The 20,910-nt window shown below is 41.7% G+C and overlaps 1 protein-coding gene across 2 annotated transcripts; it reads right to left on the reverse strand.

The window, feature by feature from the left end:
* Positions 1-1,063: 1,063 nt before the first annotated feature.
* On the reverse strand, positions 1,064-19,877 carry LOC123997514 (ankyrin repeat domain-containing protein 34A-like). 2 transcript variants are annotated; one of them, XM_046301843.1, is made up of 2 exons: positions 19,680-19,877; positions 1,064-4,401 (listed from the first exon to the last, which is right to left on the reverse strand). In XM_046301843.1, the coding sequence occupies exon 2, from the start codon at positions 4,305-4,307 to the stop codon at positions 2,718-2,720; it is 1,590 nt and encodes a 529-aa protein (XP_046157799.1). In that variant the 5' UTR covers positions 4,308-4,401; positions 19,680-19,877; the 3' UTR covers positions 1,064-2,717. The 2 variants fall into 2 exon arrangements, with proteins under 2 accessions (XP_046157799.1, XP_046157800.1); XM_046301844.1 differs by lacking the exon at positions 19,680-19,877 and adding an exon at positions 13,557-13,689.
* Between the last annotated feature and the right edge of the window lie 1,033 nt (positions 19,878-20,910).

Below are 20,910 nucleotides of genomic sequence, written 5' to 3' on the forward strand. Positions count from 1 at the left end.
CAGAACCCTTCCAGATCCTAGATGTTCTTTGTCTGCACATATGGACTAACCTTTTCAATGGGGTTCAAGTCCGGAGACAGAGGTGGCCAAAACAGGGGATCCAAAAATGTTGACCGCTATCTTTTTAGATTTTTTAAAATGACTTGTTAAACAAAATTGCTTTCTTTCTCTGAGCAATTGTATTAGTATAAAATAATATACTTTTTCCATTTATTTGAGCATACAATATAACAAAGTATTTGTATTATTATTATTTTTGTATTTTTTGCTCATCTTTATCAAGGGATCCATTGACTTTAGACCCCACTCTATTAGAAAGTTTGTCACTTTCACAAAACATACTATATTAACCATGTCCAAAGTTGTGCTTTTATGGAGATTAAGTCTACCTCACCAAATGACTCCTTTATCCATTGCAGTGTTAGTGTATGTTGTCTCACGCTTAGCCTATGATGACGCAATCTAAAGGCCTTTGCCAAAGAAGACATCTTCCACCTGTGCTGGAGTGCATCTTGTTTAACAGATGAATGTGTGGAGGTCACTTCTGGCTAAAATAAATACTTCCCGGCATGTGCAGCGGAGTCAGGCAGGCTTCTAATCAATATTGGTCGTGGTGGATATTTTGCTCAATTAAGAGATGATTTTGTCATTCATGCTGGATAATAGTCTCAAACCTGTACTGAATACCCAATACCTACGACTAGTATGGAACCTGTACTGAATACCCAATACCTACGACTAGTATGGAACCTGTACTGAATACCCAATACCTACGACTAGTATGGAACCTGTACTGAATACCCAATACCTACGACTAGTATGGAACCTGTACTGAATACCCAATACCTACGACTAGTATGGAAAGTGTGTTGCACCCTGTGATTCTTGCCATCACAGAAAATGAAGCGTATCATTTTTCTTTTTTTACAAATCTCCAAATTAATGGAGATTGGTTGATTCTTGATACTGAAAGTACAGCATTATCAATTTTATGATTACACTTAAGTCAAATTTATATGACAAATCTCATATTAAAGACACATGACAACTAAAGGTCGTTATAATTCACTTACGAACATTTAACAAATGTTTATTTCACAATCAAATTACAATCAAGTTCAAACGTGAAAATAGATTACATATTATAATTTACTTTGCTATTTCCTAACAGGCATACAAAAATATGTATTTTTTGTTTGTATTTCTCTTAAACTTCAAGTAACCTACATTACAGTTCAATCGACAGGAGGTCAATATTAAACCTTGTAGCACATAAACATTATTTCATTAAAGACAGAAATATTTCAAATGGAAGCGGGACAAGCGGTCACATTGTAAGCTTGGTAAACATTTTCTAACTTTTTTTTTCTCTTAAATCTCACTATACAAATGGGAGTTATTTAAAAGTGACAATCTAAATGTGTAAGTAACTGTAAATGTTTAGTTCTGTGAGCCTCAAACTCTCCCTTTCGGCAAATCTGTGTACAGTAAATGTTAAGAAGTGCTTCAGATTGCTTTTAATGTACAATTTGTAAAGACAACTTCACATCCACCATAGATGAAGGAAATCCATTGACATTACAGTACAACATATTGCACATGGACATATTTCATAAGCAAATTAGGTTTTGTCTTATCTTTACATTATTTACAGTTAATATGTGCTAGGAGCTCCTTCCATATGGAAAGGCACAGCATAAATGTGCAATTAATTTAGGTTAATTCTTCTAAAAGCCATCTAACAGTATTCACACACTCCAATGTAAACAAACATGCTTTCATGGGATTTCTTTGGAATTTTGTATGAAATTAATTGCACCTCAATTGACTTGTATATATATATATATTTTTTATCAATTGATAACAACATTATTACAGTGTGATACTCCTAAAGAGTTCCACATGTTGATCCCACTGTAGTCGTCAGGGTAAGTCAGGCGTGTGGTTAGACCATATAGCTAAATAGCTCTCTAAAACACAAAATCTCAAGTGATTAAAAAGTAAAGGAAAATAAATACAGTGGAAGTAGATAACAGCAACAATACAATGACAGTGAAATCTTCAGGCAATATGTCTTGAAAAGTATTTCATGGAATGCAGCATCATTCTCCCCCAAACAAACCCATCAACATGAGAGCATTTTAGGCTTGAAGTTTGACGTTTTAAAGTAGCTAACGCAAGAATTGAGAACCAGGAAGACAGGCCATTCAGAATGGCAAGGTAAGCTGTTGCTAGCATCTCTACTGTTGATTTTTTTCTTTCGACTTAAAGTGTCATAGATAGGTAGGGTGACTGAATTCAGAAGGGAAGAAAATGTATTCAGCACACGGAACAACAGGCATGACATTGGCGCACATTCTGCAGTGTGTAAACATCTAAAAACACAGAAATACGTTTCTATTTCTGTTGACTGCAAATGGTATATTAATAAATAATTTGAGGAGAAATGAAAAGAACATCTGCTGTATACCGTATTACTCAATCAACCAGCTTTCTGTGACAGCACGGAAAGGAAACACAACAAAATAAAATAGGTCACCTAAAAATAAAAATAACCATCTGCACTCGACACAGAACAAGGATGGGACTGAAGTCTCACTCTGAATGAGCCAAATTCACGTTACTAGTCCTGGTTTAAGCACTGATTGAGGATAATGACGGACTAATTAGATAGACTAATTGATCCACCACTGTACCCTCACATGTCCTTTTAAGTCTCAGTCCCCGTTGGACTCAATGACCTTCTCTGTCAGGATCTCCTGGAAGGTGGAGAGCTGCTTCATCTGTTCTGTCTGCATGGAGTGCCTCCTCATCAGTTTCTTCTTCATCTTGAAGTCTGGGCCTCTCTTGGGTGAGGCAGGGGCAACTGGAACCAGGATCTTGGGACCAGAGTGGACGGGGGAAGTGGGCTTGCCATTGGCCCGGATGTCTGGGATGGGCCGGTGGGGGTTGACATTGAGTGGGGGCAAGAACCCAGGGCGGGTGTGGGAGATGTGGTCCAAGAGCAGGGTGCCTGAGCCTCTGCGCTCCAGGAGGCCTGGGGGCCGTCTGCGCATAGTGATGGGGGAGACAGAATTGGGGATGCTCTCAAGGGACTCCCGGGAGGAGGTGGTGAGCAGAGAGAGGGGTGAGGCGTTGTACTTCCTCCGCTCCACAGACACGCGCCCCGAGTCTGGAGATCCAGGGATGGACTCAGGACACAGGTGTGTGTCTGACTCATAGTGCTCCATACGTGTAAGTTTGGGGTGAGTCAGGGTGCGTGAAGCCACCCCCCCTGTATTTTCCTGAGACTCCGGCGCGGTGTTCCTGCGGTACAGGATCTGGTGCTGTTGGACCTTGTCGGCCCAGGAGGAGCTACAAAGGGCTGCGCAGTCCTCTGAGCAGGATCGGTCAATGAGTTTGGGCGAGCAGGGGTCATGTGTTTCAATGCTGTGCCGACGAGACAGGAGAGGCCTGCCAGGACCCGAGATTGACAGACCATTCATCTCAGTGATGATCCTACCTCCACCTTCCTCCTCCAGTCCACCATCAGCCCTCTCCTGTGGGACCCTGCTGAGCACTGAGGGTGCTACCAGCCCCCAAGGCTCAGAGTTGAGCCTCTTCAGGAGTTTGCGGGGAGGCGGCCTTTTCTCCCCTAGGGTTCTAGTGGAGGGTAGGGGTAAGGCTGATGTCAGCGCAAAGCTGAAGATACTGTCCTCCTCCTCAACCTTCTCTGCTGCTGGGGAATTGGAGGTCCGGATCGCTACCTCTGAGGGCGACATGCAGGCCACGGGCGAGAGCTTGTCCACCACCCCTGGTGATGGGGGGGAGTTGAGATACTGCTTGGTCTTCTTGGTGCCCGAGGGTGACGTGTCGGTGGTGATGATGATTACCTCCTTGCCCTTGGCCTTGCAGGCGTCCAGCAGGACCTGGAGGGTGTCTCTGTCACCTCTGTTGATGGCATGGACCAGGGCGGAGGAGCCTGTGTAGTCCTTGAGGCTGGGGTCAGCTCCATTCTCTAGGAGCAAGGACACCACCTCTTTGCCCGCCTGCTCGACACAGGCATGCATCAGGGCGGTCCGCCCAGACTTGTCTGGGATGTTGGGATCGGCTCCTTTCTCCAGGAGGTAGCGCACCATCCTCTGGCGGCTCTGGGGGTCCTCGTAGCCAGCCAGGCAGGCAGCAGAGATGGGGGTCTCGCCCCGCTCGTTGCCTTCGTTGATGTAGGCACCCCCTTCCAGGAGGAGCCGGGTCAGTCGCAGCTTGCCCTGGAAGACGGCTTTGAGGAGGGCGTTCCCCTCCGTATGGAGGGCTCCTCCATCTCCCATGGTGCCTCTGGCACCTCTTCCTCCAGTCAAATCTGCTACACCCAGCTAGTTAGCTTAGCGCTGACTGGCCATCTTCAAGAGGAAGCTGGTAAACCTGTGATGAAAAACAAAGTGATGTCAGAATTCTAAACGTACAGTACAGACAGGCAGTGCTAAAAGGTGGTTAAGATGGTTAGTTTGGTTGGTCTATGCATATATCTAATGTCTAGTATGCAGCAGTACAACAGTTATACTGCATTACCAATGCCATCTCAGAGTGACTGCAATTGAAGCCTTTGATATGTAGTGTGTCTGTAAGAGCAAGACAGGGATTGTCTGGATAGCCATCTCATGAGGTGAAATGACAACAAGATGCAGCTCCCATCTGGTGTAACAAAAACATTTTAGACAGTCTTTTTCAAAGGGAAAGCGTTTTTTCTCCCTCAAGATTGACAACATCTCTGCCATGATTGGTGAAGGCATGATACTGATCCTTGACCGCACTATGCTAAAATTGGCTTATTTTACTAACTTTCCTGGTATTTTAAACTATAACTATGCAGAGTTGAATAAAGTTAGACTTTGCAGAGAATGAACTATGCATGACTTGGACTTTTTGCCTTCCCATCAGCAAAAGAGCAACTTCCCGCTGCAGTAACATGGTAATATGTAAAACGGTGAATAATTAATCATTTGGTGCTTGAAAGTGAGATTATCTCAAAATCTGCAAGTATGAGATACAGAAAGATGAGGCAATGTCTCAAAAAATAATAATCTGATATCCAACAGGATATAAGGTGAATTGACTTGTCTAAACTTTTAAATGACTCCTAATACTGATTTAATTATTATAATATTTTTTTCTGTGACTGAAAATCAACATAATGATGTTCTTGGGATATTCATTCTACCAAACCTTTCTCTAAGTAATCTATTTAAATGATCTCAAATGATTGATTATTATCCACAAAATGTCATGTTTTGTCATATATTGTCTTGTCCTTGTGCTTTCCCTTCTGTTCGTTTCCCCCTGCTGGTCTTATTAGGTTCGTTCCCTTTTTCTATCCCTCTCTCTCCCCCTCCCTCTCTCTCTTCTCTCTATCGTTCCGTTCCTGCTCCCAGCTGTTCCTCATTCTCCTAACTCACTCATTTACTCTTTTCACACCTGTCCCCTATTTTGCCCTCTGATTAGAGCCCCTATTTCTCCCCTTGTTTTCCGCTTCTGTCCTTGTCGGATCCTTGTATGATGTTCGCTGTTCTGTGTCCTTGTCTCGCCCTGTCGTGTTTTGTCTCCTTCAGATGCTGCGTGTGAGCAGGTGTCTTAGTCTGCTACGGTCGGTGCCTTCCCGAAGCAACCTGCAGTCAATGGTCGAGTCTCCAGTCTGTCCTCGTTACTACGAGTGGATTTAAGTTTTTTCCTGTTTTGTTTTCTTCTTGATTTTTCCAGGATTATTACTTTTGTCATATACTGGAATAAAGACTCTGTTTTCGTTAAGTCGCTTTTGGGTCCTCATTCACCAGCATAACACAAAATAGACAACGACAAAAAAATCCAGCCACAACTTTCACCGTGACCCAAGAGGAGGAGGGACTGGTTGCCTGTGGTTCCCGACCCACCCAATGGGATCTAGTGATCTATTTGGATGGAGAGAAGGAGATGCATCTTGTGCAGAGAGAAATAAATAGCTGTCTAGCAATGAATGAGCTTCCCACGTATGTCAGCTGGGATATTTAGTTCTATGCTAAGGAGATTCAATGTGCCCTGTTCATGTTAATAAACAACTCTATTTCATAACCCAGGTGAACAACGAGCATGGGGACAGACAGTGGCTATACAAACCCGAAACACGGAGTGTAATCATCTGGGTATAATAGAGAAGTAGTTAGTGGTGGTTGTGGGGAAGGGAGTTGAGGAGCCAGAATGAAGAAGGAAGATATTATTTGTTCTTCATTCCCCCTGAGTGTAGCAATATATCCAACAACCTCGCACGAAATAGGTTGAGAGACACGTGACTTCTGTTACAACAATAGTATAGGCCAGAGTCTTTCTTTGGCTGTGTTGAAACACATTGAGACGTCTAACTAACCATCCCTAAGCATGCATATTATAATACACACTGTAAAAATAGAATGTCTCAAAACACCATGATTGTGTAATGAAACCATGAAAAGTAATGCACCTAAGCTGAGATCAGGTGTTTGAAAGGGTGTTTGAATGTAAACCTAATGTAAGTGTTTTAATACACAGAATGTGTTTGACACATTGTTTTAGAGAGAGGAAACGCCACCAAATGAGAAGGTATCTAATTCTGCACTAAACAACAAAATAGTGTTTTCAATCTTTTCTGTTCGGGCTCCCAGTCCCTGGCAAGGTGTTGCATAACACTTGATTAAGTGGTGTTACTACACACCATGTTATGTTTCAAAACATTTCAGGATGATGTGTTTCAATACTCCTGAAAAGTTCAAACCTCCTGCAAGTCGTCTCCTTCAAATTGGTGGCAGCTCAGTTGCCACTAGTTTTGGTGTTACAGAGCACTTCATTTTAACAGTGCAGCATTTACAAACACAGTTTCATTTGAGTGAGTCGGAGTAATTCCTTACAATGGCTAGGGCTCAGTCTTTCTTTCATTCAGACTGTGATCAATACACTCAATTACATTTAATCCACCCACCCCTTTTTTATTATGGCCTATTTGCCTAAATAATTCTGTTGGGAATCAATGGCAGTTTAATAATAACAGTTGTTACTTTGTCATTACTGGCTCGCTGCCAGGGGACTCCGTGGGTGGAGTGGGAAGCAGTTGACAGGTGCTGAGTTGAGATGGGCTGAGGGAGAGGCTCTCTATCCTGAGAATGTGGCTACGAGGCTGCCACCTACAGCTCTCTCTCTCTCTCTCTCTCTCTCTCTCTCTCTCTCTCTCTCTCTCTCTCTCTCTCTCTCTCTCTCTCTCTCTCTCTCTCTCTCTCTCTCTCTCTGTCTGTGTGTGTGTGTGTGTGTGTGTGTGTGTGTGTGTGTGTGTGTGTGTGTGTGTGTGTGTGTGTGTGTGTGTGTGTGTGTGTGTGTGTGTGTGTGTGTGTGTGTGTGTGTGTGTGCGTGCGTGCGTGCGTGCGTGCGTGCGTGCGTGCGTGCGTGCGTGCGTGCGTGCGTGCGCATCTGTGGGTCTGACACTAGTCTGCCCATGCTAAAGACCCAATCTGTCGACTGGGGCGGAAGGCAACTTGACGATCCACAATGATCTGCATCAAAGTGGATGACGATCCACAATGATCTGCATCAAAGTGGATTGATGCCTTTGAAACAATGTAGTATTATTACAGTTACTGGATTAACCACCATTATAGATTATTAGCGTTTCAGAATTACAGAGATACTCTCCTTTCTCTATATATTGTTCCCCTACAATATTAAATAAATACATCAATAAATTGTTGAAGACTCCAGCCACCCAGGTCATAGACTGTTCTCTCGGCTACCGCATGGCAAGCGGTACCGATGCACCAAGTCTGGAACCAACAGGACCCTGAACAGCTTCTACCCACAAGCCACAATACTGATAAATAGTTAGTCCATCACATACGCTGCTGCTGCTGTTTACTATCTGTCACTTTATTCTTCGTTATATGTACATATCTACCTCTTCCCTTGTACCCCTGCACATCAACTGGTACTGGTAGTCCTTCTACAGCCAAGTTATTATTACTCATTGTGTATATATTATTACTATTATTACATGTTTTAGTTTTCTAGTATTTAGCTATTTTCTTTCTCTCGGCTTTGTTGGGAAGGGCCCGTAAGTAAGCATTTTACTGTCAGTCCACACCTGTTGTTTACAACGCATGATACTACTGTATACATACAGATGTAGGATCTTAATTTGAGCCAGTTTGCTACCGCAGTAAAATAATCCTGCAGCAATAGGAAATGTTCATTATTATGCAGATTATAATTTGTGGGAGTTGTTACATTTTTCGTTAAGGCAAATCAATCATTTCAATTGAAATGTCAAAGTGGAAATTACAAACGTTAGACGCCTTTTTACAACTCAAATACATTACAAGTTTGCATATTTTCTGAGTAACCTAAATATTGAGTGGCTTTCGTCAAGCTGTCCACTCAAGAAGCTGCTTCAAACTGTAACCAGTGCCTGCAACCTGGTTCAGGTTATCAGTCAACCTACCAGAGTATTCACAAACAGAACAGGAACTAAATCATCCACTTGTATTGATCACATCTAATGCTGCAGAAATCTGCTCTAAAGCAGTATCCACACCCATCGGATGTAATGATCATAATATAATAGCCATATCTAGGAAAAACAAAGTTTCAAAGATGACCTAAAATAGTGTATAAGTGATCATACAAGAGGTTTTGCAATGATTCCTATGTTGAAAATGTGTAATGAGGAACATCCTGACGCAAGCACTTAAATCATTTACGAAATTGCTTATTCCAGTTACTAATAAGCAAGCACTCATTAAGAAAATTATTGTAAAAACTATTAAATACCTGTGGATTGATGAGGAATTGTGGTTGGGAGGGGATGAGGCAAAAGGAATGGCAAAATGTCTGGTTGCACAGCTGAGTGGCAAACGTACTGTAAATTGGGAAATCACGTGACTAAACTTAACAAAAAGAAGAAGAAATGACTATGAAACAAAAATAAATTATAGAAAGAATGATACTAAAAAGCACCTTAAATTAAATGTGGGGCAAAAAGGCAAACTCAGCTCCATCATTCATTGAATCAGATGGCTCATTCATCAAAAAACCCATTGATATTGCCAACTACTTCAAAGATTTTTTCATTGAAAATTCAGAAATGACATAACAACAACATATTATGAACCTACACCTCCATACATAACTGACCAAATGATAAAAGGCAAGTATTATAATTTTGAATTCTGTAAAGTGAGTGTGGAAGAGGTTAAATAAATGTTGTTTTCTATCAACAATGACAAGCACCCAGTGTCTGAAAACTTGGATGGAAAATTACTGAGGATGATAGTGACTATATTGCCACTCCTATCTGCCATCTATTCAATCTAAGCCTACAGGAAAATGTGTGCCCTCAGGCCTGGAGGGAAGCAAAAGTAATTTCGCTACCCAAGAATAGCAAAGCACCCTTTACTGGCTCAAACAGCCGTCCAGAGTAAGCCTGTGTAAGCCAAATGTGTTTGACCAGATACAATGCTATTTCACAGTAAACAAATTAACCACAGACTTGAAGCACGCTTACAGGGAAGGGCATTCAACATGTACAGACGGCACTTACACAAATGACTGATGATTGGCTGAGAAGAATTGTTAATAAGGAAAAATGTATATGTTATGGCTTTACATCCCCTGTTATATTGTGGATCAAGACTTACCTGTCAAACAGAACACAGAGGGTGTTCTTCAATGGAAGCATTTCCAACATAATCCAGGTAGAGTCAGGCATTCCCCAGTGCAGCTGTCTAGGAACCTACTTTTTAAAATCTTTACCAATGACCTGCCACTGGCACTGAGTAAAGCCTGTGTGTCCATGTATGCTGATGACTCAACACTGCACATGTCAGCTACCACAGCAAGTGAAATCACTGCAACGCTTAACAAAGAGCTGCAGTCAGTTTCAGAATGGCTGTCATAAAATAAGCTGGTCCTAAATATTTAAAAACTAAAAGCATTGTATTTAGGACAAATCATTCACTAAATCCTAAACCTCAACTAAATCTTGGAATGAATAATGTGGAAATTGAGCGAATTAAGGAGACTAAACTGCTTGGTGTAGCCATGGATTGTAAAACTGTCATGGTCGAAACATATTGATGCAACTGTAGCTAAGATGGGGAGAGATCTGTCCATAATAAAGCACTACTATGCTTTCTTGACATCACTATCAACAAAACAACTACTATAGTCCCTAGTTTTGTCGCACCTGGACCACTGTCCTGTCATATGGTCAAGTGCCACAAAGAGACACATGGGCAAATGACAATTGGCCCAGAACAGAGCAGCACGGCTGGCCCTTAGAGGTACACGGAGGGCCAGCATGTCTTTGTGAGAGATATTGACATGTTGAAATCACCGAGCTGTCTGTTTAAGTAACTAGCGCACATCTCAGACACCTACTCATACCCCACAAGACATGCCACCAGAAGTCTCTTCACTGTCCCCAAGTCCAGAATAGACCACGGGAAATGCACAGTACTACATAGAGCCATTTCTACATGGAACTCTATTCCACATCATGTAACTCAGTCAAGTAGTAAAATCTGATTTAGAAAACTGATAAACTACACTTTATGGAACAGTTTGGACTGTGCAGGCAAACACACAGCATTCACAAACACATGTTAACACACGCACTCTACACACACATACATTTTAATATTCTTATTTTGCTGTATTATTAAATCAAATCATATGTTATCTGTCACATGCGCCGAATACAACAGGTGTAGTAGACCTTACAGTGAAATGCTTACTTACAAGCCCTTAACCAACAATGCAGTTTTATGAAAATCAAGTGTTAAGCAAAAAATTAAAATAACAAATAATTAAAGAGCAGCAGTAAAATAACAATAGCGAGGCTATATACAGTGGGGCAAAAAAGTATTTAGTCAGCCACCAATTGTGCAAGTTTTCATCATAGGTACACTTCAACTATGACAGACAAAATGAGAGAAGAAAAAAATCCAGAAAATAACATTGTAGGATTTTTAATGAATTTATTTGCAAATTATGGTGGAAAATAAGTATTTGGTCACCTACAAACAAGCAAGATTTCTGGCTCTCACAGACGTGTAACTTCTTCTTTAAGAGGCTCCTCTGTCCTCCACTCGTTACCTGTATTAATGGCACTTGTTTGAACTTGTTATCAGTATAAAAGACACCTGTCCACAACCTCAAACAGTCACACTCCAAAATGGCCAAGACCAAAGAGCTGTCAAAGGACACCAAAAACAAAATTGTAGACCTGCACCAGAATGGGAAGACTGAATCTGCAATAGGTAAGCAGCTTGGTTTGAAGATATCAACTGTGGGAGCAAATATTAGGAAATGGAAGACATACAAGACCACTGATAATCTCCCTCGATCTGGGGCTCCACGCAAGATCTCACCCCATGGGGTCAAAATGATCACAAGAACGGTGAGCAAAAATCCCAGAACCACATGGGGGGACCTAGTGAATGACCTGCAGAGAGCTGGGACCAAAGTAACAAAGCCTACCATCAGTGCCAGACATGTCCCCCTGCTTAAGCCAGTACATGTCCAGGCCCCTCTGAAGTTTGCTAGAGAGCATTTGGATGATCCAGAAGAAGATTGGGAGAATGTTATATGATCAGATGAAACCAAAATATAACTTTTTTGGTAAAAACTCAACTCGTTGTGTTTGGAGGACAAAGAATGCTGAGTTGCATCCAAAGAACACCATACCTACTGTGAAGCATGGGGGTGGAAACATCATGCTTTGGGGCTGTTTTTCTGCAAAGGGACCAGGACGACTGATCCGTGTAAAGGAAAGAATGAATGGGGCCAAGTATCGTGAGATTTTGAGTTAAAACCTCCTTCCATCAGCAAGAGCATTGAAGATTAAACGTGGCTGGGTCTTTCAGCATGACAATGATCCCAAACACACCGCCCCGACAACGAAGGAGTGGCTTCGTAAGAAGCATTTCATGGTCCTGGAGTGGCCTAGCCAGTCTCCAGATCTCAACCCCATAGAAAATCTTTGGAGGGAGTTGAAAGTCCGTGTTGCCCAGCAACAGCCCCAAAACATCACTGCTCTAGAGGAGATTTGCATGGAGGAATGGGCCAAAATACCAGCAACAGTGTGTGAAAACCTTGTGAAGATTTACAGAAGACTTTTAAGTGGGAGAACTTGCACAATTGGTGGCTGACTAAATGTCTTTTTGCCCCACTGTACAGAGGGTACCGGTACAGAGTCAATGTGCGGGGGGAACAGGTTAGTCAAAGTAATTGAGGTAATATGTACATGTAGATAGAGTTAAAGTGACTATGGATAGATAATAAACAGATAGTAGCAGCAGCGTAAAAGAGGGGTTGGGGAGGTGGACAATGCAAATAGTCTGGGTAGCCATTTGATTAGCTGTTCAGGAGTCTTATGGCTTAGGGGTAGAAGCTGTTAAGAAGCCTTTTGGACCTAGACTTGTTACTCCGGTACCGCTTGCCGTGCGGTAGCAGAGAGAACAGTTTATGACTGGGGTGGCTGGAGTATTTGACCATTTTTAGGGCCTATCTCTGACACCGCCTGGTATAGAGGTCCTGGATGGCACGATGCTTGCCCCCAGTGATGTACATACGCACTACCCTCTGTAATCCCTTACGGTCGTATTGTAGATATGTTATGGTAGAGTAGTGTGTAATAATGTGTTGTGTTATGTAATTGTGATTGGACTCCCGGAAGAGTACCTGCTGCCTTGGCAAATTAAGATCCTACATCTGAATGCAGCCTGCGGCTCTACTTAGTATTTCTCCAGTGGATTTTTCTGTCAAACACCTCTGAAGAAGTAATGTGTGACCATAAACATCTCTGTAGTGCTGAAGAAAAGAGGTAGACAAATAGTATGTATCTCCTGGTCCTTGACAGTATGGATTCACTACAACAGGAGATGATGGCCTTTTCCATTTACATCTGGGATACTCTTGACAACTCAGGGATACAATCGTAGAGGTACTGTTGCTGATCCGTCGTCATTATTGTGAAATAATTATAATGTTATTAAGGTGAGATTTTAATAGAGAAAGCTGACCCGAGAGCAGAGCTCACTTTCTCTCGATCCTATCAGTATAGACACATGCTCCAACGATGCACTCTGCGTGGTGTTTTGGGAAATGCATGTTACATATTCGGCTGCATCATTAAAACACTAGTAAAACTAAAGTCCATCGCTGTCGGTAAACCGGGCCCAGATGTATTGTGTGGGTCTGAGCAGAGTTTTTCCCACAGCAGACAGGGGAGAGAGAGCTGTTTTGTCTAAGATCTATGGACTCCAGCTCAGAGGCACTAGTCATTTCTGCCAAGATGGACCAGGAAAACAGGCACAGTGTGAGTGCTCCAGTCCAGTGGAGCCAACATAGCGACCTTGTTGCTATATTTAGTGAGTATTCAGATCCCTCCAGCGACACATTTTTTTAAAAGTGACTAGCGACTTTTTCTGGTGTTATTGGAGACTTTTGGAGACTCTGACGTGAAAGCACGTATCGTTCTTACTCTTCTCAACGAGCCGTGGGCCCCACCCCCATCCTGAAGCACTCACAGGCTGGGCCCAGTCCTTGTGCAGCAGTCCCTCCCAGCTGCAGTCAGAGCAGGAGATGTTCACCCTTCCGCGTCCAGACTACAAATGAATCGTGCATGCGGGAAGCCGCCGCTGGCTGATCCTGCCCTGGCTTACATTGAGAAAAAAAACAACGAACCTGAATTAGGGTCAGACTAGTTACCATAATTTTCTCACATTGCCATTGACAGTTTTTTCTATTGTCTCTTTTGGGTCCATTTAGATTGTATACAAAAAATATATATATATATTATGGTTAAAAATGTTTTACTGTGACTTGTTGTAGGCTCCTAAGTGGACCATAAGGTTACAAACCAAATTAAGAAAACGAAACTAAAAAACAAACAAATAAATAAATAATAAAATAAAAAACTAAGTAACTCCGCCAGAGTGTCTCTTTTGGGTCACTTTTGCCGGTCCCAAGCCAGGATAAAGGAGGTGGGTTGGAATTGTGATATAAAAAAAACAAGAATCGACAGAAGAAAGTTCATTTGTAGTTCTAAACATATTTAGGGTGTTTTTTTAACTCACTTTTTGTCTATCCCACGACGTTATTCCTCTCTCCTACAGCGTCCATCACAATTACATGCACATGGCCAATTATGCAAATTAGGCGATAACGTCATTTAGCGACTTTTAGGACAGCCAATACCTACTTTCCTTACTGAGGAATTGGCAACACTGCTCCAGTCAGATAACGATGCTCAGGGGGCTTCATGGAGATGCTAATCCAATATTGTTGCAGCATACGAATCCCCGACACAGATTCCTTCCCTGAGATGTCTCAATGATTCACACCAAATGTTTTCTTCCCTGTCATACTGTGTTTATCTAGGCATGTCAAATGAGAAGTTTTCATTTACAACCAAATCAACAAAAAAAATGTAAATGATATATTGCAGAAGGATCCATACAATTTTTTTGTGATTTCATATGTTTTAGAGTAATTTAACCCAAACAGCAAATCACTTCCTCATCCTTGATGGGCCCCCGAAAAAAAACATGAATGGCTCCAAAAACACCCAAATACATCAAACTGCAAAGCGCTCAGTCTAGTGATGCAGGTCTTTAGATGCCATACACATGAAATTGCGTAATTTCGAATTTATGCTCAACGTTAAGCTATATTCCATTTTGTTGCGACTTGAGCGATACCTCCAAAGTCAATTTTACAGGTACGCCTAACTGCCTAAATAAAGTAAACACTTGAGTAAATGAGGGATACAATGTATATTGAAAGCATGGGGTGGTCACCCAAAAATTAAGATACTATATGTTAGTACAGTATTTCCTTTTTTTGGATGTTACCTGTAGCAGCAGGCTACACGGAAAATGGAACTGCTTGAGAAGGCTTGAGTCGCAAAAAAGGGAATATAACATTGCGGATACATTTCGGAATGACACAACTTCATGGTAACAACATCTAAAGACCTGCATTATTATACTGAGAGCTTTGCTGTTTCTAAAATGATGTGTTTGGGTGTTTTGATAATTTTTTTCAGGGCCCCCAAGATACACGAGGATGAGGAAGTGATTTGCAGTTTGGGGTAAATTCCTCTAAAACATGTGAAATCACAAAAAAAATTGTATGGACCCTTCCATAACATGCCATTTACATCAAATATAGAGATTTGGTTGTGAAAAAAATATTCAGGTAGAACCTGCTGTAGCTGCAAACACATACACACGCCAACTCACACAGTGCTGTCATGATTGTCGCCGCCTCTGAGTGTCCCAGATTGACCCCTTGCTCTTGGCTGTGGAAAGGACAGGAGCAACAGAGGGGTTGACATCGATCCACCTGCAATTTTCCAACCAGACTCCTCACTTCGCACTCCCACTCTGATAAGGGAGGCAGTAGAAGCTATTTCTGGCTGGGTAGTTTCAGCTATAGCATGACATTTATCATCCTAGCTGCTATCTATCACTGCAGTTTCAACTGACGTAATGCCTTAATCTGGGTAGATAGCGCATCCACTAATCCACTAAAACCTATTATTCGCACGTTAAATATTGATAATCTATTGACAAAAACAACATATTTCATGCACAGCACAACAGCAAAAGGTAATTGATAAGCAGTTTATTTATTTTTTATTTCATACTGTTGTTGTCTTGAGTACCAACAATAGGTCTGCAGTAACTATTTATTGATATCCCTCTTAAAACATATTTCAGGCTACTAATATATCAGTCTGTGCTTTTCCATACCAATTTCTTTCCCCATCTCTCGACAGGTCTCTTCATTATTTCTCTTCCTCCCTGACTTTCCATTTATAACATCTCTGTTGTTTGGTTTACACACATTATCAGTGTGTAAACCTGGGTCTGTCTGGGTTTCTAAAACAGAGTGTGAATCTGACTGCCTTTGGAAAGTATTCAGATCTCTTGACTTTTTCCACATTTTGTTACGTTACAGCCTTATTCTAAAATTGATTAAATAGTTTTTTTCCTCATCAATCTACACACAAAACCCCACAATGACAAAGCAAAAACAGTTTTTTTTTATGTTTGCTAATTTATACAACATTAAATATCACATTTACATAAGTATTCAGACCCTTTACACAGTACTTTGTTGAATCACCTTTGGCAGTGATTACAGCCTTGATTCTTCTTGGGTATGATGCTACAAGCTTGGCATACTTGTATTTGGGGAGTTTTTTCTATTCTTCTCTGCAGATTCTCTCAAGCTCTGTTAGGTTGGATGGGGAGTGTCAATGCACAGCTATTTCCAGGTCTTTCCAGAGATGTTTGATTAGGTTGAAGTCCAGGCCCTGGCTGGGCCACTCAAGTACATTCAAAGACTTGTCCCAAAGCCACTACTGCGTTGTCTTGGATGTGTGCTTAGGGTGTTTGTCCTGTTGGAAGGTCAACCTTGGCCCCAGTCTGAGGTCCTGAGCACTCTGGTGCAGGTTTTCATCAAGGATCTCTCTCTGTACTTTTCTCCATTCATCTTTCCCTCGATCCTGACAAGTCTCCCAGTCCCTGCCGCTGAAAAACATCCCCATAGCATGATGCTGCCACCACCATTCTTCAAAATAGGGATGGTGCTATGTTTCCTCCAGACGTGGCGCTTGGCATTCAAGCCAAATAGCTTGAAGGTTTCATCAGACCATAAATCTTGTTTCTCATGGTCTGACAATCTTTAGGTTCCTTTTGGTAAACTTCAATCGGGCTGTCATGTCCCTTTTACTGAAGAGTGGCTTCCGTCTGGCCATTCTACCATAAAGGCCTGATTGGTGGAGTGCTGCAGAGATGGTTCTGGAAGGTTCTCCCATCTCCACAGAGGAACTCTAGAGCTCTGTCAGAGTGACCATCGGGTTCTTGGTCACCTCCCTGACCAAGGCCCTCTCCTCCGATTGCTTAGTTTGCCCAGGCAGCCAGCTCTAGGAAGAGTCTTGGTGGTTCTAAACTTCTTCCATTTAAGAATGATGGAGGCCACTGTGTTCTTGGGGTCCTTCAATGCTGCAAAAAAAGTTTTCGTACCCTTCCCCAGATCTGCGCCTCAACACCATCCTGTCTCGGAGCTTTCTGCACAATTACTTCGACCTCATGGCTTGGTTTCTTCTCTGACATGCACTGTCAACTGTGGGACCTTATACAGACAGGTGTTTTCCTTTCCAAATCATGTCCAATTAATTGAATTTACCACAGGTGGACTCCAATCAAGTTGTAGAAACATCTCAAGGATGATCAATGGAAACAGGATGCACCTGAGCTCAACTTTGAGTCTCATAGCAAAGGGTCTGAATAATTATGTAAATAAGGTATTTCAAGATTTCTAAAAACCTGTTTTTGCTTTGTCATTATGGGGTATTGTGTGTAGATTGCTGAGGGTGTTTTTTTTTCGTCCATTTTAGAATAAGGCTGTAACGTAACAAAATGTGGAAAAGGTCTTGGGGTTTGAATACTTTCCAAAGGCACTGTATACATGTCTTAGTTAGTGTGTAAAAGCTTGTCTGAGTACATGTACATCAATCTGTGTGTGTGTGTATTTGTACGTGTAGGCGGGCAACATTATTAAAATCCCCCCACCCCCATTCCAAAGAGCTTATCGTTCATCATCAGACCTCTTTCTCTCTCACTCTCTCTCTCTTTCTCTCTCTCTCTTTCTCTCTCTCTCTTTCTCGCTCTCTTTCTCTCTCTCTCTTTCTCGCTCTCTTTCTCTCTTTCCTTCACTATCAGCTCACTGACTCACTATGAGCTAAAGTCATGCATTTCCATCTGCTCTCAGAAGACACACAGTCTCATGGCGGAGACAGTCAGGACTGAGTACTCTAGAGTAGAATAGAATATTCCTTCTATTACATGTATGTCCCCTGGTGTGCAGCTGCACCGTGTCAAGAACTGACATCACCCCAACACCCATTACAATAATTGGCCCTGTTGTACCCCCTGATCTGCCATCCTGGTATCCCATCTCGGGTGAGCTGTTCATGTCAGAGTGTGCCACACTTCCTGTTGGAAAGATGGATGCGATGGCATATAGCACTGACAGTGCCCTCCATTGGCCCTCTAGACAGATTATTCATAATTCCAGGTTTGTGGGGGTGGATGTGACCTACACCTAACCTTTCCTCCATAGAACGCCTGTAAGAAGCCATCCACGTGTCATAGTCGTCTTATGCCCTTGTCCCTTAGTGAACCTGTTGTTTCTGAGTAGTAATTGCAGTGCTCTCTGTAACATTTACAAAACCCATAGTTCAGTAGCTATACATCTAATTGATACAGTAAATAAGCTATGAATCAATATCACTATGTGAAATACATTTAAAGATATACATATAATGCAGAAGTATAATGATTATTCTCGGGAACATGAATTACAAGGGAAGTTTATGTGTATAATGTAAATTCGTAATACAAGAAATCATCGTTCCCAAGCGTTTCATATTATTGTTTCCAAGAAACTTAATCAGGTGTATATGTATACAATTCTACAATATCATACAGGCCTAATAGCAAAAGATTCAGCGAAACTATTATGTGAAATGTTGCAAGAAACTTAAATCCATTCCAAACTACGGTCGCTATCCATGGTGCTGATTCGGTCATTCTGCCGGACCCCAACCTTCCGAGAACTGAGAAAAGCAATGTAAAGGAATTCATGCTTTCAATTCAAGTTCGTGATGGTGTTGGTAATATTGAATGAAACCGAGACGCAGCATCAGTGTTATCATATCGGCTCCAAGAAAAACTAATTCAAACCTGTTTCGGTGACCAATCACTACGTAAATTGGTTTTCTGACGTACTGCTTCTAATATTAAACTAGCAGGGAAGTTATACTATTCCAGGTTATTGGACAAAAACAGTAACTGCGCCAGTAAAAAGAAACAGCCGTTTCAACAGTCGGTTGATAGAAAACATGTTTCTCCACACTGAATGTAGCCTAGCCTATGCATTAGTATAGCAGAGATAATAAAATACGACCTAAGTTACATCCCTGCATGTATTGCCTTTCTCACACACATAACATGAAGGTCTGCTTCTCTTTTTGCCACATTCCACCATACGGCTGATCTTATAGGACCACAATAAGCCAAGTGACAGAATTTCATGACAATGCAGATTGATTCATGATTTAGGTTATAGGGGTTGCCTCTCAGGCAAGAAATGTGGTGCCTATAATACGGAAAAATTGTGACACCAAATCTGAATCAGCTGAATCTATTTGCTTTTTGTAGCAGTTTATTGATTAGTCTTTGCATATAGCAAGGCTCAACCAATCTGATTACAACTGCCAAACGAATCGTGTTCGTTGGTCTGTGGGATTTTAGGCTATTGAGCATCTTTTATCTCTTACACAAATATGGTAAGAAACAATGAATTATAAAATCGGAATAAGTTCAGTTGAATTACATATTTTTTTATTGTTGGTCTTTCATCAAATTCAACTTGTTTTATTTTTTCACATGGAATACCAACACACTGTTCTCAGTTCATGTCGATATTGCTTTGTCAAGCCATTTGGCCATGACATTAAACACTCATAAGGAATAATTTAATGGCAACAAATATTTATGTAATCTACAATATGCAAATGTAGCCTTCTATCACCATGCGCTGCAAACACGATATAAAGAGAAAATATAAATCCTTACCATAGATGAAACAAGTTTAATTCAGATCCATTTGGCATATGTTTTTTTTCTGATATAAAAGACAGACTTCAGTCTCTGTAATATCCCCCCGATATTGTGATAACGTCGAGCCTCTCTCCCCCTCCCCCTCTTCACCCGTATCTCTCCCGCAACCACTAGTTTAGAAGACGCGGAGCGTCGCAGCGGGGGTGGGGAGTGGGTCGGGAGGTGGGAGTGAATACGAACACGGTGGATATGTTGCGCGCAGACGATGCGCTATGATGATCCCTGCGCTTGACAGACAGATAAAGAAACACGAGAGAGAGAGAGAGAGAGAGAGAGAGAGAGAGAGAGAGAGAGAGAGAGAGAGAGAGAGAGAGAGAGAGAGAGAGAGAGAGAGAGAGAGAGAGAGAGAGAGACCGACCTGCTGTAATATAGACATCATGTGCAGGAACCATATGACTGTTGTTCATTAAAACAGTAGCCTATACAATGTTATACACACAATTTGGTGTCTTGATAGGCATACAAGTTTCCACACAGCCTATTAAAAAGAAATATCAACAAAGGATAGGCTATATTTAAACCTGATTGAGCTGTAAGTATGGGCCCAATATTGTCTGTTCTGTGCTTATGACACTATTCCTGTCCTGTAACCCCAAGGGAAAATAAAGAATGTGTACAAGGCTCAATGGCTTGGTTGGTATAGATGTCGCTACACCCGCAATAACATCTGCTAAATGTATGTGACCAATAAAATGTGATTTCATTTAGATTTATATAGACTGATTCTGTAGTCCTCTATGCCTTTTCGCACCTCTGTAGCAAGGGGTTTTGCACCTCTGCAGTAAGCACATCTATTATTTCCACTTGTGATCACAGCTAAAACTAATCTGCACCAGGGCCCCATCTTGTTGCTGTATGAGTTCCTGGTTCTTAAATAAGGTCATAAGAATTCAGTCATTGCAAATTTGCAGAGGAAGGAAGTGGCCCACATATCCTTGGTGGTAGCCCATGATTAGTCACCTGCTGTATAGATTATATATTGTTTCAATGCAAGGTCAGATGTATACAACAGGTAGGCCTACCTAATGGTGAATGTGAGAGCACACAATTGAAGAAGTAGCCTAACTGTTCTGCTTCAACTGACAAGTCTGGTCTCACTTGGTGTTATAAATAGTATATTCAACTGAAACACACATTAAAAGCTCAAAATAAATGAGAAACTTGCATTACTAAAGATGGAGAGGAG

Source organism: Oncorhynchus gorbuscha, linkage group LG15 (assembly GCF_021184085.1).
Source record: "Oncorhynchus gorbuscha isolate QuinsamMale2020 ecotype Even-year linkage group LG15, OgorEven_v1.0, whole genome shotgun sequence".
Taxonomy (NCBI): Eukaryota; Metazoa; Chordata; class Actinopteri; order Salmoniformes; family Salmonidae; genus Oncorhynchus; species Oncorhynchus gorbuscha.

Bases quoted from the DNA above. Each gene is read 5' to 3' on its own strand.
- LOC123997514 (XM_046301843.1), bottom strand. From the start codon at position 4,307: ATGGGAGATGGAGGAGCCCTCCATACGGAGGGGAACGCCCTCCTCAAA.